Raw genomic sequence first — 23,241 nt, 5'->3', positions numbered from 1 at the left:
AAAAAATCCATGAATCCACATGGTAGGATTTGTAAAGAATTTATTCGTAAATCAGGGTGGAAAATAAGTATTTGGTCAATAACAAAAATACAACTCAATACTTTGTAACATAACCTTTGTTGGCAATAACAGAGGTCAAACGTTTACTATAGGTCTTTACCAGGTTTGCACACACAGTAGCTGGTATTTTGGCCCATTCCTCCATGCAGATCTTCTCGAGAGCAGTGATGTTTTGGGGCTGTCGCCGAGCAACACGGACTTTCAACTCCCGCCACAGATTTTCTATGGGGTTGAGGTCTGGAGACTGGCTAGGCCACTCCAGGACTTTCAAATGCTTCTTACGGAGCCACTCCTTTGTTGCCCGGGCGGTGTGTTTTGGATCATTGTCATGTTGGAAGACCCAGCCTGGTTTCATCTTCAAAGTTCTCACTGATGGAAGGAGGTTTTGGCTCAAAATCTCACGATACATGGCCCCATTCATTCTGTCCTTAACACGGATCAGTCGTCCTGTCCCCTTGGCAGAAAAACAGCCCCATAGCATGATGTTTCCACCCCCATGCTTCACAGTAGGTATGGTGTTCTTGGGATGCAACTCAGTATTCTTCTTCCTCCAAACACGACGAGTTGAGTTTATAGCAAAAAGTTCTACTTTGGTTTGATCTGACCACATGACATTCTCCCAATCCTCTGCTGTATCATCCATGTGCTCTCTGGCAAACTTCAGACGGGCCTGGACATGCACTGGCTTCAGCAGTGGAACACTTCTGGCTCTGCGGGATTTGATTCCCTGCCGTTGTAGTGTGTTACTGATGGTGACCTTTGTTACTTTGGTCCCAGCTCTCTGCAGGTCATTCACCAGGTCCCCCCGTGTGGTTCTGGGATCTTTGCTCACCGTTCTCATGATCATTTTGACCCCACGGGATGAGATCTTGCATGGAGCCCCAGATCGTGGGAGATTATCAGTGGTCTTGTATGTCTTCCATTTTCTGATGATTGCTCCCACAGTTGATTTTTTCACACCAAGCTGCTTGCCTATTGTAGATTCACTCTTCCCAGTCTGGTGCAGGTCTACAATACTTTTCCTGGTGTCCTTCGAGAGCTCTTTGGTCTTGGCCATGGCGGAGTTTGGAGTCTGACTGTTTGAGGCTGTGGACAGGTGTCTTTTATACAGATGATGAGTTCAAACAGGTGCCATTCATACAGGTAACGAGTGGGGGACAGAAAAGCTTCTTACAGAAGACGTTACAGGTCTGTGAGAGCCAGAGATTTTCCATGTTTGAGGTGACCAAATACTTATTTTCCACCCTGATTTACGAATAAATTCTTTACAAATCCTACCATGTGGATTCATGGATTTTTTTTTCACATTCTGTCTCTCACAGTTGAAGTGTACCTCTGGTGCAAATTACTGACCTCTGTCATCGTTTTAAGTGGGGGAACTTGCACAATCGGTGGCTGACTAAATACTTTTTTGCCCCACTGTGTGTGTGTGTATATATATATATATATATATATATATATTTATTTTTTTATTTTTTTTATTTTTTATTTTTTTACATACATAGTTTTTTGTTGCCTTATGGTTCCAAGCGCTGTCACCAATCTTTGCATTTTGTTATTATCTCATGACACTTGTTTAATCAGCTACCATCTCTCCTGTGGACTTTTTAATGTCTACAGTCTCAGACCAACACAGCCCTGCCCTTCCCATATTAGATTCTTGATGAATGTGTGTTGTTGTTATTCAGCCTGGTTCAATGTGCCCCTTTTTAACTTTGAGCACCCGCCCCTTTAAACCTCTCTGCACGGCCCTGCACTGAACTCACTATCTTCTCCCTCTAACAGCCTCCACATGTTCTCACTGTAATTTCCCCTCATGAATGAATTTATGCTGCACTAATGTGAATGTTTGCAGGGAAATCAAACGCATTTCACACGCAGTACTCGAGCTGACTTACCTTTGTTTGAATGACGACTTGTACGCGCTGACTCCACAGATAAGGTACGAAAATATATCAGGCTACGTCTTCAGGGTTTCTACTCCACGGCCGTATTTCATACGGGTCCACATTTCCACTGCACGCTATTTTCTGCAAGTACCGCCGCTTCGCCTCTGGACGCAATCGGTCTCTATACAGTCCGTTCTCTTTTGAGCTGCTTTTAAGCATCTTGTAATCGTCGTTCCAACACAGTGTGTTTGTTTTGATTCGTAGACCTCGAAAATGGTGCCGCGCTCCCACAATGCATTGCGGCGTGACGTCAACTCCAAAGCCCTATAGAACATGTTCTTTTTCATTGTCAAAATTATCAGGAATAAAGAAGAAAACTGATTCAAAACCTGTGGAACCTGCCAAAAAACAAGTTTTACTGCAAAGGATTTCTAGATGTGAAGGTTTTGTGGCTTTTTTCAGTTTCTAAAACAAACTCATTTGTACAGAAGGATATGAGGATGTATATGTCCGGTGGTGGGTTTTTTTCTTCTTGATTTAATGTATTCATTTATCTCTTCACTTCATTTTTCTTTATGTTTTTTTTTTTTGATTTGGCATGAGCGATTTCCGGTCCTCACTCCAAGCCAGTTGGTGGCGGTAATGCACCACATGTTCTATCACAGCTGCGTCCGAGAGGACAGGAAACGTCTGTATGCGTCTGCAAACCAGGTAACTACACTCAGCTGAGCCTCTCTGCTAGTCGTTATTAGTTGGAGGGTTTTGCGTCACTTTCTCTCGGCTTGATAAAGGGCTGTATAGAAATCTCTGGTACGTAACACGTAACGTCATTTTTAGGGAGCGTCGCAGAGAAGTGAGGCTGTTTCTTTGTTTTTGTCGAGTTTTGATTGAAGACATGTTTCCAGTCCGTTTTTTACTCGTTTGTTTTTTCATTAATAACTTTACATTATCACAGAGAACAAGAAGGCGCTTTGTTTGTCACATTCACCTTATGTCTGTGAAGGTTCTCAGTCATCCAGGTCATCGTAGTCAAAGGAGCTTGCAAAGAAAAGCGTCTGGACTTCTTTAAGTTACTTGAAGACGTTTCACCTTCATCCGAGAAGCTTCTTCAGTTCTAAGGTCAAATGGTGGAGAGTCCCAGATATAAGCCTAGTGGGAGTGACCCCCCACAGAGGGACAAAAGGACCCCCTGATGATCCTCTAATCACCTGAGCCAAGGTGGGAAACTGGGTGTGGGCCCCAATCAGCCAGTTTCGGGTGAGTTCATTGTGAAACCTGGCCCCACCTTATCATGCGAATTCCTGAGGTCAGATGGCCCAGGATGTGAGTGGGCGTTAAGGCGTCTGGGAAGGATCTCAAAACTGGATTATAGATGGCAGAGAGTTGGTGTCGTAAACCCCGCCTCTGTTCAAAGATGGTCGCTCACAGTGGACATAGATGGCTTCTTTCACTCCTCTTTCAAACCATCTGTCCTCTCTGTCCAAAATGTGAACATTAGCATCCTCGAAAGAGTGTCCTTTATCCTTAAGATGCAGATGGACTGCTGAGTCTTGTCCTGTGGAGGTGGCTCTTCTATGTTGTGCCATGCGCTTGTGAAGTGGCAGCCACTTGGCAGCCACAGTGATAAATGGCTGAGATGGCTGCAGCTGTACGTGTGAGGTACCTACATGTTTCAAGATGAATTTGCAGAGATGTCATGTTTGGTGCTTACAGACATCACACTGCATTTTGTGATTTCGTAGCTATTGTGATATTTTGGAGCTTCCCATGATCACCGTGACAGTCATTCATTTTAACATAACCTTTCTATTCCTTTCAGGGATCCTCATTTTTTTGGTGAGGAAGATCAGCAGCTGTGTCGACAGGCAACAGGTAACGGCATGCTTTTCTGTTAGTACTGTAGACCTTGGTCTGGTGCTCTTTTTTAGTTTAACACAGTATTTTCATTTGCCGAAGTGTAAAAAGCTTGTTCCAGGAGAAACAAACTTTAGTGAGTTCTGCAAAATGATTCCCACCATTGCACACTCTGTCAGCCTCCAGTGTGCCCTTTTTTTGTCCTTTAACTGAAGAAAGTCGGTAGTCAGAACATATGAGATAAGTGAGATCCTCATTTTGCCTGCTTATTTCAAGATACAACATTTTCACAAACTGCTGTAGGATAACCTTGCTATTTGTCTTTTCCAACACTTCTACATTCATCCATATTTCCTTGTCTGCTTCTTTCCAGGTGAAAAGTACCTGAAATGGGTGAAAGATTTTGTTTCCAAAAACAAAAGCATGTGCGTTCACCTGAAGAAGCCAAGTGGTGCTGACCTGTGGATAGAAGAGCTTGAGAACACCAAATACAACGGGGATGATGATGAAGTTAACGCCTGGGGAAAATTCTACCTTCCCGAGATTGTAAAAATGCAGGTTATTGGTGTGGTAAAGGGCACCTCATGTCCATGTGACGAGCTTGTGCTGATGACGCGTGAGGACAAAAAGCTGTACGGCTATGACGGAGAGGAGCTGCATCTGGTGGCTTCCAGTTTCCTGGAACTATGTGACAAAACGATAGAGTATCCAGCATCCAAGCGCTACTACAATGGAGAGGCCTTCAAAGATATGGTGAGAAGTTAGACTGCTAAGAATAAGACTGGGGATGCCTAGTGTTAGAGATCAATCACCTGAGCTTTTCTTTGTATTGTTGTGTGTTCTGTTTACACTGAGGAGGACTGGAAAAAAGTTAAGATGAGTGATGTGGGGAGGAAACTGCAGGAAGAACATAAAAAGCTGGTAAATGAAACCCAGTCAGCGTTCGTCAGCCTAATATCATAGGTGGGTATTGGAGCTGAGTATCATCACTGATTTCTAGAACCTGTTCAATTCCAATTCACAAGGTCCCAATTAGATTCCATTTAATTCTTACTCAGAGAGTCAGAAACATTATAATTCTGATCATTTATCAGTACTGACACTTGTGAAACTTCATCAGAGGTGTGAGCATCACAGCAGATGCTTTTGTGTCAAAGTAACTGAGGATAAAACACAAAACCATGAAGCAGATTTTCCTGGCCTAGCTTTTTACAGTAGATAACCTTAAAAATATTATTCTGCAGTAGAACAAAAGCAGACGAGAACCACGACTCAACAAATGTACATTGGCTGATGCTGCTGAAGTGATTCAGAGGTTTTAATAAGAGGTTTTAATAGAGACACAGCAGAGCATTTTGCAGTTTCACTTAATTTGAAAAAAATAAATAAAATTTGGTATTGAACAGCAGAAATGAGGCTGTCTTGTCGGAAGTCATTAAAAAAAATGGCTGTAAACAACGGTAGACTGCTTCATAACAAGCAAGCGAATAATGCCAAAAACAGAGATTTGAGATGGGAAACGGTGTTCTTAAAGTACACTGAGAGAGGCAGAGAGCTGTGCTGTGTTGTTTTTCTGTGTGTGTTTTAATGGTGGTGGAAGCAAACCAGCAAAAGTAAGAGGGAATTCATGACAATGTTTATGTCAAGCGAAATGTGTCTTCTTTTGCTGCTGGTTTGGTTAGAGAGAGACAAAACGTGCAGCTTCAGGATCTGAGCAGCTTTCAGCACCAACGGCATCACAGCTCAGACTTGGATTCAGGATTAAGCCCTTTATGTTTGACTGTAGTGATTGTAGCTCTGTCCTTGTTATTAATCGCTTTAGTCAAACACAGCTATTGTTTGCTGGGATGTGTATATACTTGACAGTTTGTATCTCAGAGTTATCAAAGACACTGTGGATAATCATCAAGAGATTGTTGTCCTCTTAATAATGACCTATTTGATTGTTTGTTTTTTCTTCTTCTTACAGATTCTGGTATTTGGCCAAAAGAGAGCTTCACAATTCTTGGCTTCACCTGTGGTAGAAAAATGACTGAAGTTATGCAACACTCTCTAAAATTAAAGCTATGCAACGCTTTAACATGAATGGCGAAGGAGTGCATCTCTTTCACTGTCTCTTCCTGTCCTCTTCTCAGTCTTTGTTGTGGCACCTCTGCTATGTGTTATAGAAAGCACTTGGAATCATGTTCAATACAAAAACACCAAACTCGTGGGATTGCCCTAGCAAGCAGTTGGTAAAAACTAATTAAAACTGATATATATCAGCTTCACTTTCTAGCTGCAAAAGCACGTTTCTGCAAAAGCATGCAGTTTCCTGTCAGCACTTTTTGGCACAGAGTGTACTCAGAGTTAGGCCTTTCTTATATAAAGCAATATAATCAGCATATAAACATTTAAGATGATAAATTTAAAGCTCAACAGTAACTGCTATAAATATTATAACTACACATGTAGTGCTTTTGCTTAAGTAAATTATAGTTGGGATCATAATAAGAAAACATGTGTTTTTATTTTCTGTGTACCCTGGGTACAGACCAGTATAAACATGGGATTCTTCCCAATAAATGCTGTCTGATAATGCTTCATATTGCATTAAACACTAGATATGTAAGCAAACAAACAAAAACCCATAGAAGCCAGTTTTAATTATTAAATGTGACAATTACATGGAGATGGAAAGTAAACATGCTTATACACGTCTCTGTGATTACAGAAAATCCACACAGATGCTGTCAGAGCAGAGAATCTTTGATTTATCAGAATGATGAATGCAAATGATTTCATGAAATCTCACTCTTGTTCTGGGTTGTAAAATTCACCTGTCCAGTTAAACCGAATCCTTTGCAACACGGTTCTAAGAACCCTACCAACCTCATCCTCAGCTCTCTGCCTGTTGTCCTTTTCAGCTGAGTATTCATCCACATGTGTTTCAACTTCTCTCTCATTTTCAAGCAAATTGCTCAGGCTCTCAGCTTCAGCACAGTTACCATATGGCCACTCTCTGAGGTCTTCTGTGTTCAAGCCAAACAAATTCTTACATGATCTGCAAGGCTTCATTCTGGCACCATCACGGAGACAAAAAGCCTCACACCTGATATTTCCAGGTACTTCAATTGTTCCATCAAAGTAATCTTTCTGGACTGTGTTTGGATAATAGGTCATCACCGCACCAGATACATATTTATGCCATTTGCTAAGACAGGAGGCAGCAATCATAATTTTCCCAGCGTTAGGACCTTTGGTGGACATGGAGACTCCGCAGTACCTTTCTGATTTGTTGGTTTGGGATTTTTGAGAAATGCAGATGGTGGACGAGACGAAAGCTGTTTTTTTATTATTCTCTTCTAAGTCCAAGTCTGTGAGGAGATCTTGCAGACTCTGCTTTATTTGCTCTTCATTCTCTGAGTTATTTTGCAGGACGATCTGAAAACAGTTACAGATCTGGTCAAAGTGTTGCACCTGATTATATAGTTGTTTTTCATAGAAAGTTGATCAACATGTTTGTTTCGCTGCTTGACTTGTTTAACTATGCAGGACCATTGGATGCTTTTGATTTAGACATTTTAAGATAGGGGGTGAAACATGTCACAAAAATCTATTTAATTTTAAATCAATGAGCAAAAATCCATCTTTGTTCTCACTAATTTATAATTAAATTTGCTAATTGACCTTTTTTTTTTCTATTTTGCTATGCCGGGCTGTCAAAACACGCTGAATTTAGAGTCTTTGAGCTTAACAGATCCAGCAGCTACACAGTGACAGCATCATATACGCCTTGAAGACTGTAAGCATCTCCAATAATGAGTCTGTTAGACATTATTTAGAACTAACAAATTCTGAAGCAAGTCTCCAGCTCTCCTGCAGTCTCTGTGTTTGGTGGAGAAGTATAGCTAGAAGCATATGTTGAAGTATAAGGTACAGTATGGATTTTCTTTGGATTTCTCAGTAAAAAAGCACTTTGCATTATACTTTCCTAAAAACTGGAAGTTTGTCAGATTGACTGAAAATGTGAGAAGAGTTATCTTACCATGTCGAGCACACAGGAAAAGGGACTTCGCCTGGGAAGCTGAGTCGAATACAACTTTAAAGGCCTGGGATATCTTCTCATTAAAGAACCCAAAACAAAAGGATTAGGGAAGATTTCTTCTGGAGAAAAGGGGATGTTGTTGATTTTGCCCAGAAACAACATGCTGTGAAGGATCTGTTGAGTGAAAACATATTTGCTTATTGTTAGTAGTGATAAACAGGACTGTCTTAAAAGTGTCAAAGGTAACACACCTCATCCACCAAGTGTTGACTTCCCGGAGTCCTGTAAGAGCCCCGAACCATCCTCTTGGTAATCTTGTAGGCATTAGTTTTGAACCTCCTTTGAGAAATTGTTGTCTTCTAAAATGATAATGATCGAGCAGTTAGGGATTTAAAGACACAGGAGATCTGATAACTTTGGCTACAGCAGAGTCTGCAGACATACCTATTTTGCTCTTGGTCGGCCTATTTTAAACATGAGAGAAAACATAGTTAGTGAAATGTTGATAACATACAATGACTATCATTGGTGGCTGAAAAGATGCCAGGTAACAAGTGAAAAGCTGCTACTTACCATCGCCACAGTCTAAGAATGAAACAGGAAACACTGAGCGAGTTGCCTCCATCTTAAAGCTGTTGATCATGTGATTTAAAGGAAAGCCACACCCAGCTCTTTCCTGGAATTTTACTCGACTGTAGAAAACTGCTCCATTTGCCCCGCCCACCCATGATCTTTAATATCTACCAAAAACAACCTTTTGGTTGTCAGTAACCAGCCGATCGTTTTCGCGATTAAAAAATGACTTTGTGCGGCGGCGTTCCCACCGCGAGCAGAACTCCGGCTCAAAAACCGCTGTTTTTGAACACCTTTATTTACTTAAGCACTTTAATGGGCTTACTTTGAAACAAAGTGCGATTGAATGATTATTGTTATGTGTTGCCTTGAATTCGGCTATGCTGTCTGTTAGACAGTTGTTTTTCTTTATTGTTGTTTTTGTATTGTTTGTAGCGAACGCTACTGGAATGTATAGATTAAGCTACGTAGCCAAGATAATTAATAATTTAACTGTTGTACATTGGTTGATGATGATTTGCATTGTTACATAGGCTTGCAGAAAAATATATTTGTTTACCGGTAAACTGAATCGAACTTGATGTGCCAATGGACGTTTTTCTGACCTACAGGTCAGGTTTTGTTCCCTCCCTTTGAATTAATCTTCTTCATATTGAAGTGGCGAGCCGGTAGGACCATTCTTTGTTTCCCCTCTTTCCCCCACTTAGCCGTCTTTGGATTACGGACATATTTCCCCATTTGTATGAAGCTGGACTCTAAGGAGGAATACCTTAAAAGTGAACTTTAAAAAGAAGAGGACCAAAAAGGACTTTTGCACAGAAAGATCACAGCATTGATTTATTATTTAATTGTGGGCATTTATGTTGTGTGTTGTGTTAATTATTTTGTTCCATTTCCCCTTTCCTCCATTTATTCAATATATTTTTGGTACAAGATATTGCAGTCTTTGGTCTCATCATTCACACCATCTAGGCTCCATAAAGAACTATTTCTTCTGCGCGTCAGTCAGTAAACTCATCCATTGAAATAAACTAGTCCTTAAATAACTTTGAGTTACACAGTGGCAAATGTAATAGAGAAAGACACAGGGCCACCTGAAATCTGTCGTCCTATCTGATTCAAAACCAACATGTAGGAGAATCTGGAATCTTTGATTTTGAGTTAAAAATAAAATATGGGTAAAATGCAGAAATGTTTTTACTAACATGTACTAACAGAGACTTGGAGGAGAGAGACCTAATGTTTAATAATCCACATTTCACTGTTTTACTCTTTGGTTCAGATGTGGATACTGTATTGTTCTTTCTTTGTGATTGTTTATGTTTAAGTTGTTTGTTGCTGGTTTTTAGTTTTTTGTCTGTTTGGGAGCTGACACAGTCTCTATGGAGATGGGTTTTTGGGGGGTAGCAGGAGGAGAGAAGCTGCAGAGAGGCGTGTAAGACTGCAACTCTGCTTCCTGGTCCCAACTCTGGATAGTCATATTTTGGGGGGTTTAATAAACTACTACTGCATGATGTAAAGCTGAAGTATTACACAGCTTTATGAACCTCCTGTTATCCTGGTAGACGAGTACAGCAATAAATCTTTTACTTGAACATCTTCTGGCTGCAATAAGCTTTGAAATGTGACCATGAAGTTAGAGACACACTGACTGAAACCCACAGCTGTGACTGTGGATCACATCCACACACAGTGTAGCTGCTGTCTCTGTGTGAGGTCTGTGTATATATGTATATACACTGAACAAAAATATAAACGCAACACCTTTGTTACTGCTCCCATTCCCCATGGGATGGACGTAGAGACCTAAAATTCATTCCAGATACACAATATAACCATCCCTCCCAAACAGTGGTCACAAATCAGTCCAAATGTGTGGTAGTGGGCACATCTGCTATATTGAGATAATCCATCCCACCTCACAGGTGTGCCACATCAGGATGCTGGTCTGACATCATGAGTAATGCACAGGTGTACCTCAGACTGCCCACAACAAAAATTAAATTAAATTGTTATTGATCCTTTACCCCGAGTCCTAAAGTGTAGATTTATTTTCTTACTCTTCTTATATTTATTGTTTGTTTACTTGCACCGCTGTAACTGCAGCCTCGTCGTCTCGTCTCTCTATATGCTGGACCAGGGGTGCCCAATCCCGGTCCTCGAGAGCTACCGTCCTGCAGCTTTTAGATGCATCCCTACTCCAACACAGCTGAATCAAATGGTTTGATCTCTACAGCATGCCATCATGTTTGGCAAAGGCCTGATAACAAGCCATTCATTTGATTCAGGTGTGTGGGAACAAGGATGCATCTAAAAGCTGCAGGACGGTAGCTCTCGAGGACCGGGATTGGGCACCCCTGTGCTGGACTGTCTGTAGCGGAGATGACAATAAAGTTTACTTTGACTTCAGCAGCACGCAGGCGCACCGAGGGCTCTCGCGCTCTCGCGCTCACGTTATAGAATTTAGAAAAAACATGGGTGCAGATTATAAGTCTGTATCATAATATCTGTTTGTTGTTTTTATTTTGTTTTGCGAGTTGGTTATTAGATGCCGCTCCAGCCAGCCAGAGACTCCCCGCCGCCCCGCCCTCTCCTCCCTGTGCCGCCAGCAGCAGGCGCACCTCGCAAACGGAGGGCGCCCTTACTCCCAGCAAATGGCTGATAGAAAACCGATCGGTGCCTACGAATTTCCCAATATGCGCTGGCATGACGTCGGGGAAGCATGGGTACGACCGATTATTTTATTTTTTTCTTGCCCGTGATGCCCCCCCCCCACCACGATGCATTCTATTGGTTTGCACACTTACACACACCCAGCTGTGGTTTCCTGTTTTGCTGGACTCTGGAGAGCCCCGCCTTTAACGCTCTTCTCTCACAGAGAGCAACAGAAAACTTGGAAAAACTCCAGATTGACTGAACTCAGTTCAAAGTTACCTTGACACCTTTAGATGTGAGACGTAGTGATGGTCCGCTTGAAGCTGACGCTCCGGTGCGTGTGTCAGAAAGATCAACGCGCTGCTTCAGAAGCACCGTGTCGAGGCTTGATTCGTTTGGCCAGAGTCACGTGATCAGTGACGTCTGAAGCTTCGTTTAGAACGTACCTTTTTTTAAATCGAACTTTATTGAAACACAATGAGTATACAACATACAAACAGATGAAGTTTACAAAAGAACAGAACATGAACATACAGAACCAGGAGTAAAAAAAATATGATATGAGTAGGCGAAAAAAATCAACATATAAATATTGTTCTGAGAGGCTTTTTGTTGGTTGAGTCTGAAATTGATTGTATGTACAATTCATATCCTTATAAAAAGGCAGAAATATGGTGTTTTATTAATAAACTTACATTTATGGATATAAAATAGCTAAAAGTCTTAACAATTTTTTTATAAAAAACATTTATCATTCTTCCTGGGGAACTTAAAGAAACAGAATAAAACATTTTCCATCGTAAAGAAAACTCCCTTAAAATATGGACAATAACAAAACTGCTAAATTCTTCCAGAATCTCTGTGTAGAGGAACCAAAAGAGATGTGCCACAGTTTCTGGATGATCCCCACAGAAAGTTCAATTAGTATTTATGTCTCTTTTAAATGTTACCATATAGTGACTGGCTGGGTCACATTTATGAAGAATTTTATATGAGATTTCCTTCACCTTGTTCACAATTAGATATTTATGGGATCATCCAGACTGTCTTCCAGGTGATATCTGGAACATGTCGGTTCCAGTAAGATATTCTATATATGGGAGAGACATGATATCTTCTTGGAATAAACTACGTATTCTCTTATTGCTGTTACCAAGTTCCTGTGAAAAGCAGATTTTTCCCACTGCTGGCTCAGCTGGATCAGGGAGAGTGACTGAGGCAGATATTGAGCTGTCAGTGTTTTTATATAACATTAAAGTCCCTGAGGGTATGGCACCAAGCACCATTGAGAATTCCCCAACACTGACGGGAAAATTATATAGTGTAAGGAATTCATTGTAAGTAAGTAGTACTCCCTCGTTAAATTTTAAAACTTAATACCGGCCGCTATTGTTGGCAGCTGAAATTTGGCTGGGCCGCGCTATGAATTCTGGGATATGGTGGGCCACGAAGGACACACCCGACCCATCCTTCAAACTCGGGGGAATGAAGGACGCATTTGAAGGAGTCGAGGAATCGGGACAGCCTTCGTCGCCTGGCTGTGACGTCATCGGCCTTCAAATGCGGCCTCCGGAGGATGCAGCCGACGTTTTGGAACACAGCTTGTGTGTCTTTGTTGGTCATGTGACCTCCCAGGGACTACACATGGAAACGAGCAGTTTAGCTCAAATCTGGCAGGTTTCCATCGTCTGTTTTTGTCCTGATGTCCATGAACATGAACACTGTCCCTGTCAAACACGTCCAGATAATCTGATCCAGTGTTGTTCTTCTTCTGTGGTGTTTGTGATGGAGCTGCTGATCCTGATGTCCTCCACCAAGGGGGCAGCAAATTCAGCTGACTGTCATCATTTATTAAAAAGATGTAACAATGTGACATAATGCAATATAATAGTGTCAGTTACACATTGTGGGTTGCACTGTGGCCAGAATGGACATTACCTCCTGCCTAATGGAAGCTGTCAGCCATCCTGCAACCATGAATTAGATAAGCAGAAGTGAAGGGATTGTTAACAACAATTTAATAATAAAATGTAATGTGATAGTTGCACTTTATTAGCTCCCCACAATCGTATGAATAATAACCATGAATGCACTGCATGCTCATAGCAAGTTCTTTAGGTTTAAAGTGAGATCCTGCTTTAAAGGGCGCTTCATCTGCTGGGAATGACATGTTTCTTCTAGTATGTAAGGCTCAGCCCATCTTACTGGGACTTACTTTTGTAGATCCACATGCTCTAAACCTGGTGCTCCATGATTGGTGCAGAAGCTTTAAGCTACTATTAACAAATAATGACCATGGACTTAGTTGTTACTACAATAACTTATCATTGAGCAACTTTTAATTTTACTTGTAAAACTATGCAAGTAGAATTGAATGGGGCACAGTGAGCTGAGCACAGGCCCACTCTGTGACACTCAGAGGTTTGTGGATATCATACTGAGAGTATTGGACACAGTGCAGCCAGCTTGCAGCCACTTTCCCACCACTTTAGCACAATGTTTACATGAGACTCAGCCACACTAATGTTCCTGGGCAGACATGTGGTGCAGCATGGCTGATGGCACTGTACCTGCAGCTGTCATGGACAAGAACCACTCAATACCTCACCCAAGCCAAGCCTGTGCTGATGTTGTGATCTGAGACCGAGACACTAACCCAGGATCATGATATGATGTTGTGAGAGTTTCACTAAGAATTAGCTCTGATTACAAGATTTCAATCTATCGTAACTCTAATTTGTATTTACTTCAGTTTGTTCATCTTGGAGCTGTGTGCAGCTGAGGACAGTCTTATTATTACCAGGTGAGGATATGTAACAGCCACAGTCTGTAGAGATGATGTCACCATGGAGTGGTGATGTCACTGGAGCTGCCAATATGTGCTCCAGCCAAAGCTACACCAGAGGGTTGTGCTGTGTAACAGGTTGGTGCAGGTGGTGTTATCTACATTTGAACATTAGGCAACAGTCTCATGAAGACACTTTCTATTGTTCACTAAAGACCAACAATAACAGAGACAAAGGGAGAGCAGCAGAACTAGTGCTAACAATTAGCACTGCTAGCCTGCCCACCAACACCAGCTAATGTTCTAAAAACGATGATCAATGATTTTGCTGTAACGGCTCCAGCTGTCTGTGTCAGGGACACGTTGGAGATGAAGTGAGTGATCCAGTGACAAAGGTTTGGAAAGCTGCAGTCAGCTGAGACTAAAGGAGTCACCTGACCGAGAGACCAAATGTTTCACTGAGAACGTCCAGATGAACAGAATCAACCTTTGGGATAATCTGTTCCACACATCCATGTTTCACTTACTGCATTATATTTCCTCATTGCTGTGCACACAGGCCTGTGGCTTATAACCAACTCCAAGTTCAGACTCAGAGGCTGCTGAAGCTGTTTTCTGGAACAGAGACGTGTTGGATATAAAAGCAACTCTTCTTTATGTGTCAGCACTGAGGAAAGGAGCAGCTTCGTTTCTAAGTGTATGAAGGACTGTAGCAGTGTGTGTGTGAGCTTTATTTCACAGACAGAACCATGTCAAAAACACAACTTCAGGTAAAAACAATACAAAATCAAAGAGTCTGATCAGAAGGATTAAACAGAGGAGTGTGGGACTGTTTTTAACAGACAGCAGGTTAAGCCAGGCTGGAGGAGTAAACTGAGCCTCGGTGTGAGCAGCAGTGTGTTTGACAGGAAGCTGAGATAAACAGTCTGGAGCCCATTTAGTGCTTCATATGAAAGTGTGAGGATTTGAAAGCAAATCTAAAATCAAGCAGGAGTCAGTGTGAGAATGATTTGTGCTTTTCCTCAGTCAGATGCTGGGAGTTTCAGTTCATCCATGTTCAGCGTGCTGTGCTTTGTGTAACAGGAGAATATGACAGTATAAATCAAGTCTTCATGTCACTGAAAGCCTCCACAGTCTGCTATGGAGGTGCATCAGTTTGGATTTACAAGAAGAACATTTCTTAAACCTGCCACAAGATGGCGCTCCAACAGAAGGGATGTCCACAGTGTAACACAGACACACACATACTGTGTGAATGTGTGAGTGAATGGGCTTTCAACACAAGGCTTCTGCTGCTACCTTTAATGACATAATTAGCTAACAAGAACAAACTGTTAATTACCACCAAAGAACGGCTCCAGATTTTAGCTGCTGACCATTTTGTGAAACGTTGATTACATCAGCTTATTGTTGATTTTTCAACCTTAATATCAGCTGCTTTAAAGGAGCCTGGTTCTCTGGCAGTAACACTTTTCTTCACTAGATGCAGTGCAGGCACAGTCTGTGTTTCTAAACTACACACTAATGTTCATTGTTGTGCAGCTAAATCCTCCCTCTGGATGGGAAGAATCCCTGTCAGGCTTCAAACACCTGGCTTGGTGTTCTGGAGCTAATGTGTCACCTGTGAGGACTCTGAGATGAACACACAGCAGACACTTCAGTTCTCCGTCTGTGTGTCCTCAGTTTCCCAGCATGCCTTGGCTGTGGTGGTGGAGGTGAATGAGGGGGAACATGCTGCTCTGTCAGCACTCAGGTTTCATACCTGGTGATCTCAGAGGACAAAGCGGCGTTACAGCAGCGCACGTTGATGAGACCTGATGCTCTGAACAGTTCAGACTTCAGCCTCACTCTGAGAAAACAAACGACTGACTGTCAGCAGCAACTACACCTGCTCCATCAGTGACGGAGAGAAGAACTGAGACTGAGAGACATACAGCTGCAGGTCAAAGGTCAGAAACGCCCGCTCTTTGTACGGGTCAGGAGTTAGTACTGCAGAGGTCAGAGGTCAGCTTGCTGACAAACCATTTGAAACAGTTTGGAGCTAAAAGCACAACAGCAGAGGAAAGAAGAGACACTGCAGAGATGATGCAAAATATTGTGTTTTGTTCTCAGCTGTCAAAAAGTGTAACACACGTGTTCCAGCACAGCCTTTGTGTACTTTCACTTCTCCATACTGTCCATTGGAAATCCTGTTTGTTCCTTTTTGATTTCAGTCCATGTGTCCAAAGCAAACTTCTGTCCCACACTTTCTCTGCTGACTCTTCACCGATGCTCAGATGATCTCAGATGATTTCACCAGAACTCATCAAAATTCGGGCTCCACAGAAACCCAGACGTCACTAAACAAGCGTAACAAGCAAAGTGAAAACTGGTCGTTCAGCTTTATTGACCAAAGATAAGCTCACATGTCACCTCATGACACAGACACTTATTTCCACAGCATGCACGAGGACTGACAATAAGTGTCTATAAAGCCACTTCTATCTGCCACACCTGTGCTTCTGTCATGGTTGCTCTCCTCTCACTCTGTCATTTATCCACAGTCTGCCTCCCTCTGCTCCGTCAGCTGACGTCCTCTCTACACCACCTGCTGTGTTTTATCCTGCAAAAACACATTTAAGAAGCGTTGCACCGAGTAACGGGAGGAACTGCTATAAAATCCATTTAAAGGAGGTGGTGCTGAGTGCTGTGACTGGGGTCCCACCACTGACATCACGGGTGGAGGACATGTTGGAAAACTGCTACAAAGTGCTGTGCAGCCAGCAGAGCTTACAGTCTGTCCTGTGTGTCATACAGGCTCTCACACTTAGTGTTTCTGTGACACATTGAAGAGAAGTTTGTGTTGTTCACAGTTGTGCTTGTACTGAGTGACAGCTGACATGACCTAACAGGAATAATGTGTCTGTGCTGAATGAGAAGTAACACACAATGAAGTCTTGATGCATCTCAATCATCCAGGAAAGTGAGTCTGTTGCTTCTGTTCATCTGGACGCAGCGTTTTGTGGGAGAAACGTGTCGTCATCATCAGGTGACGTCTTCAGTCTCAGCTGCAGGTTTCAGTCTTACAAACAGGACATTTGCATAAAGACTGAAAGCAGCTGCAGGAACGATGGGCTGGGAGCTCCGTTCCTTCATCTTAATTATGCAGATTCTCAGGACCATTGATCAACAACCACTGATCCATGTCCATGAGTCCCATTCACAGAGATGTGGGAATGGCTGCAGTCACAGCATGTAAGATGGAAAGAAATGAGAAGTATTTAGCTGAAGTGGATTTGATTTATGTTACTTCTTTTTTAACTTGTAGTTCTACATTGGAAGATTATTGTGATATTGAAATATAAAAATACATTTATATTCTATTATTTTCTCAAAATAAGCGTCACACTCGTGGAAGCCGGTGTAGCCGCCGAAACGCCTGCATTTATGGAGACTTTCAGCCCCAGGTAGGCCAGTTATGGATCTTGGGATCCACATTATGTCAGCAGCTGTTCTCCACCGTGAACTGTGTTCAAACAAACACGCTCACGCCTCACAGACGACAGCTTACAGTCCTGTAGAGATAAAGTGACTTCGTACAGCCCCGACCTGCAGACGCTGTGCGCAGAGGTTCAGGAGCAGAAGTCCCGTTGTAAACATATCACGGCAGACCCGACGATGTTTGCATGAACGCGCTTTTTTTAAAAGTCAGGTCAAGGCTCCAAAAGCCCAAAGGCGATATAACAGTTTGTGTTTGCTACATGGATCATTGTAGTTCAGCTTTCCTTTGTTATATTTCTTTAAGAGCTCAAAATGTGTTCATTACATAAATCAAATGTAATTTTCTCTGTAGCACTTCATGGATTTCATAAGCAACACACTGTAGTTGTTCACACAAAGCATGAAGGTAAAAACAATATACACAGTGTTATCTTCATTTTAGATGTCACAAAGTATTTGCGGCTCCCAGTGTTTTCCCGAACCCTGACCCTTTGCGTGGAAACCGGGTCCAAAAGGCTCTTTGGGTGTTAAAGGTTGCTGACCCCTGCACTAGGCCCAACTGACACATATATTTGATTCCAAATACAAAAAATAATGTGTAACCTGCTGGAAGAATGTAGGAGGTTGAGACAGGATCTCAACACTTGGTGTCTGCAACAAAAGACAACAATATGTGGGCCGATCGTGGCTCAAGAGTTGGCAGCTCGTCTTGTAATCGGAAGGTTGCCGGTTCGAGCCCCGGCTTGGACAGTCTCGGTCGTTGTGTCCTTGGGCAAAAAAGCACTTTGGGGTCCTTAGGGACGAGTAAAGCGCTCTACAAATACAGGCCATGTAATGGCAGAAACATTCTCTAGTGTAAATCCTGACTAGTTCATTAACTACAGATCAGTTTCAGTGAACATTATTCACAGAGGGATCTGAGTTCCTTATACCAGACTCTACAGAAACTGTAACACTGTACAGCTCTGCGACTCAACAATATGACAACAATGTAACACACACTAGAATCATCAAATAAAGCCCCACTAACCACTAGAACTAGAACTAACTAACTAGCACTGGACACTTGCATATTAGAGATTTCTACCACCATAGGAGGCGAGATATCATCCTTGAACCAGAGCATCCAGCCCTCAATTTCGGACATAAAAAGCGACGTGGCCAGGCATGATAACACTTTGACTGAACTGCAGGACTGTGCCTCGAACCACTCTGACACCATCGCCACTCTCCAGGCCACTGTGGAGCGTTTGTCTGCGGAGGTAAAGAAGTTAGATGAGAGATGTGGAGCTCTTGAGGCACTCCAGGAGGAATAATTTAAGAACTGCAGGAATACCAGAAGGCACAGAGGGACCCAAGATGACTGAGTTGGTTCACACCTGTTGGCGGAGGCGCTATCTCTCGAGGAGAAGCCACTCATCGATCGAGCACATAGAGTGAATCGCCAGCATCCCAAACAAAGTCATCTTCCTCGGCCCATCATCTTGAGATTGCACTACTACCACATTGGTGAGGAAATTCTGCTGAAAGCTGCAGAGAACAAGAACCTGATGTATAAGGGTTTTTAAAATAAACATCCTCCCAGATTTCCCTCCCTCTGTTGGAAACGCAGAGCCGCATTTGCAAATATGAGAGGAAGACTACGTGGGATGACCGGCGTCAGGTACAGACTGCTATACCCTGCAAAGCTGTTAGTGACCCATGGTGATGTGAGGAAAAGCTTTAGCGATCCCAAAGAGACCGTAGACTACGCGGAGAAGCACCTCTCCCACCCACCTTCAAATGTATTAAAAGCAAGGATATATCTATATGTCTAACGCTGACACAGCACTGTGTTTCTTCTTTTCCCTTTATATTCCATGTAAAGGTGAATATGGAGCGTTTATGGAGCTCGTTTATTGACCAGCTGTCAGTTAGAAGGTAAGAGTTACTAGGTTAACAGAGGTTAGCAGTAACAGTACGGGGAAGTATATTGTGTTGTTCTTTTGTTGGTTTTTATTTTATCCTACTTTACTTTGTTATTTTGATTTTACCTGTTGTGAGTGCTTCCCGTAATTCTCCTTTTTCTTGCGCCGCTGCGGCCAGAGTTCACAACATTACATATTTTTGTATCTATAAACAGGAAGCTGACACTCTCCAGACTTTATCAAAGGTGTGAGCGTCACAGCAGAGGCCTTTGTGTCAACGTAGCTGAAGACAAAACACAGAAACACATGAAGGAGATTTTCCTGGCCTGGATTTTATACAAATATTCTGCAGTACATCAAAAATGAAAGAAAACCATTAGTCAACATATGAACATCACCTCTGAAGTTACAGAGCTTTGATTGGAGACACAGCTGAGCGTTTTGCATTTTGCATAATTAATTACATAATTAATTATGTAACCATAATTAAATGGTTACATCATCTTTAAAGTCCCCAGAGATCAGGAAAAGGGCCTGAGGGTGCTGTGTTTGGAGTCTGCTGGTTACAGTGTGCAGGACCTCACAGGCTGCTGCAGCGTTAGCAGAGGGCGGGACATACACAGCTATCATAATCACGTGTGTAAACTCTCGTGGTAGATAGTACGGTCTCATGCTAACCGCTAGCAGCTCAATGTCCTTACAGCATAGCGTCTCTTTGATAGAGAAATGCCCAGAGTTACACCATCTATCGTTCACAAACACAGCCAGACCCCCTCCTCCCTTCTTACCACTCTCCGCTGTTCTGTCATAAGAGGCTCAGCAGCTAAAGCAGCACACCTGGGTCTCCCAGCCTATTAAAAGCAGCCCTTTGCTTCACCTGCTTCACTAAACATTATTATTTTAAGCAGAGTGGTGTGATTTATGTAGGCATTGCTGTGTGACAGGATGACTTTTCTTGCACACCCACCAAATGAGGGCGCACATGCTTCCACGCCCACTGGTGACTGCACACATCCTTTCAAGGAAGCATTTCATTCATCCCTAACAAATGGAAGAAAACACTGTGCAGCGTGTTCAGGTTTGAACGTGGCCCTGGCCTCTCTCTGCATCCACCTGGCACATGCAACACACATCCACTCCCTGCTGAGCTGCTTGTATTTGATGTGTTGAAGTTTTGGTAAAGTTTGAATAAATTCCACTTTATTTATAGGAACATTTCATCTGTGGACTCCTGCTTCCCCTCTCCTTGAGCCAGTTTGTGACGGGAACATGACATAAGAAAAGTAATTTATCCCTTTTTGATTCTGTGTATCTGGCGCTCATCCAGTGAGTTCACACTTGGCAGAAACAGACTGAATTTGTCTGGAGAACTTTGGCTTCAGCCAAGTTAGATAAACACACTGTGTCTCTGTCAAAACAGCAGTGTAGTTGTGGCACCCCTGTGAGGGAATGACCACATGAATATTATTTTGTGTAAAACACTCATGTAACGGGACATTTTTCATTGCTATATGTATTTATTTTCAGTTTCTTTAAGAGGATAGAAAATCCATGTAACAGGGATTCATTTTATGTTAGAAAGCAGTGAGGGCGGAACTTTGGTGCTTGCTCCGGGGTTTCGGGGAGCAGTAAGTGGAGCCCACCTTCCGCTGCTTCCTCAGACACGTTCTGGAGGAAAGCAGAGACGCATCGTGTCTTCCTTACTCTGCTCTTCACCTGCTTTTACAGGTCGGTACACGGTGCTCGCACCGAAAATGTTGTTTATTGTCACCATGGTTACCCACGTTAATGTGAATGGGAGAGTTAAGGCGGTCCGCCAAAGTTATTTATATGTAAACACGGGAGAAAACCAGAGGAGTGTCCCGCGCGACCGCACCGCGAGCCCGCTCGTTAGGTGGAGCGCTCGTGAAGCAGAGTCAGTGCGCTCCTATGCTCTGTGCAAACGTGTTGTAATGCTCCAATCAAATCAGTTCTGTGAGATGTGAATGTTAATAGTTCTGTTAAAGTGACTGAGTAGATTAGCTAGTGTAACACAAGCACTCTGAGCAACTCTGTGTAGCTAACAGAGGCATTCATGGGTTGATTCAACAAGCTGTGTTTCATGATGCACTAAATAGTGATTTTGCCAGTAAATTACTGGAGGGAACAAATGTAATGTATTTACCAATGCTGTTATTGAATAGAACTGTTTAGCCAGTAAGACACTGCAGAAGACAATGTGATGTGTTTATTGATATGATAAAAGGATGTAGCTGTTATGGAAAGAAGTGTGAACTTGAGAAACTGAACCAGTTAAAAAGAGTATATTTCACTGATGTTGTGAAATAAGTAAATGTAATTGATGTGAATGAGGAACCAGCTGAACAGTATATTGAAAGCTCATGTTTAGTGTTTTATAGCATTTATTTGTGTGAAATAAATCAGACTCAGACACGTTCTGGAGGAAAGCAGAGACGCATCGTGTCTTCCTTACTCTGCTCTTCACCTGCTTTTACAGGTAACATATTTGTCATCGAGGTCTTCATCCTTGGGACCCGTAACATAGTAACTTCTTCATTGTTATACTTCTATAGTTTTCCCATTTTGTGAGCTGTGGATGTGGAAAGTGTCTCAGTGACACATCCACATGAAAACGGCGTTACCTTCGTTCATTTGCACGTCAAATGAACGAGCTGTTTGGACTTTAACGTCACAGCTGATGCTTCGATACTCGAACTCAAGAGTTCAGCTTCCACTCAGAGGTACAAGTACACACAGCAAAGATAAACGTGTACACAAGGTGGAACCCACAAGTGCACAGCTCCAACCAGAGATGGGCAGTAATCCGATTACTTTTTTCAAGAAACGAGTAAAGTGAGGGATTACTATTGCAAAAAAGGTAATTAGATTACTGTTACTTTCCCGTAAGCACGCTGCGTTACTGCGTTACTAAAACCGCAGCTGTGTGCAGATGAACAATGGATAATCTATTGAGTGTGGAGAGAGTGTGAGCGTGCAGCGTTTAAAGCATGGAAGCACTGACCTTACTTTGAGTTTGACTCTGTAAAAAGTGACAAAAACATTAGCATCCGCTGTTCACTGCGTGGGAAGACAACATGCTCACTCACTATGTGTTAATGGGCATGCTTATTTATAACTTTGATAAAATGTCATAAAAATAATTCCATGCCAGCTCACCATTGGTGATCAGGTAGTTTCTGTTCCAGTTCCAGTCCCATAAATCATGAAGCTTGCTGCCAGAAAAGCTTCAAATCTCCTTTGAAAGCTGTTTGTGGTCTTGATTGTGGGAGCTTCAGTTGTCTGACTCCAGCTGCCACACAGTGCTCACTGATATCATTTGCAAAAACCCCAGTGTGACAATATTTATCAGTGAAGCAGAAATCAGGACGTGACGACTTTTCTTTGAACATTTGCTAAGGCTAAGCTGTGCTTTCTACCACAGTTGGGAATTTCCTGGTTTACAACAAATTATTGTGTCAACACCACATAAGATTTCAAACTACAGGAAAATCACTGGAGTTATAAGAGGCAGACAACGACACACACACCACATGCATGCTGTTGCTATTTATTGTGGATTAACCTGTCAAGGGCAAGAACAAAATAATTCTGCCTCAAATACAGGAAATCATAGCTTTCCTGTATTTCCTCCATTGTTGGCATGCTGGTTAGTGCTGTTGCTCCACAGTAAGAAGGTCCTGGGCTAAATTATCCATGAATGTAAACGGCTGTGTGTTTCTATCTGATAGACTGGTGAGCTGTCCAGGGTGTACCCTGCCTGGTAACCTATCACTTCAGGGTTATTTCCCAGCCCTGCTGCAACCAGGATAGAGATAGGAGGATGGTAGTTGTTGTAGACCCATTCAATTTCAATTGAAGGATTAAAATGTTCCAGGAGCTCAACTTACTCCATCTGAACATGTTTCAATCGTGTTTTATGAACACAACATGCAGGTTTACTGAATATGAAAAGGTTGTGTTGATTTAACTCAGTTGTTTAAGTTTCTGCCA

At 42.4% G+C, this 23,241-nt stretch overlaps 1 protein-coding gene and 1 pseudogene across 2 annotated transcripts in view; one reads left to right on the top strand and one right to left on the bottom strand.

Moving 5' to 3' along the window:
* LOC147337110 (protein NLRC3-like) overlaps window positions 1-23,241 on the top strand; it is a 547,272-nt pseudogene that overhangs the window by 29,570 nt on the left and 494,461 nt on the right. The window lies entirely within an intron of this gene.
* On the bottom strand, window positions 6,432-7,286 carry LOC147337116 (uncharacterized; the record flags this gene model as incomplete). The annotated part of the gene is made up of 1 exon (XM_086286257.1): window positions 6,432-7,286. A coding segment is annotated over one exon (693 nt), but the record flags the coding sequence as incomplete, so codon positions are not given.

Source organism: Aulonocara sp. 'chitande type north' Nkhata Bay, linkage group LG3 (genome assembly GCF_057382095.1).
Source record: "Aulonocara sp. 'chitande type north' Nkhata Bay isolate Kocher_YH1m ecotype deep benthic linkage group LG3, A_spYH_male_GT1.1, whole genome shotgun sequence".
Lineage (NCBI taxonomy): Eukaryota > Metazoa > Chordata > Actinopteri > Cichliformes > Cichlidae > Aulonocara > Aulonocara sp. 'chitande type north' Nkhata Bay.
This window is presented reverse-complemented; position numbering and strand designations above follow the sequence as displayed.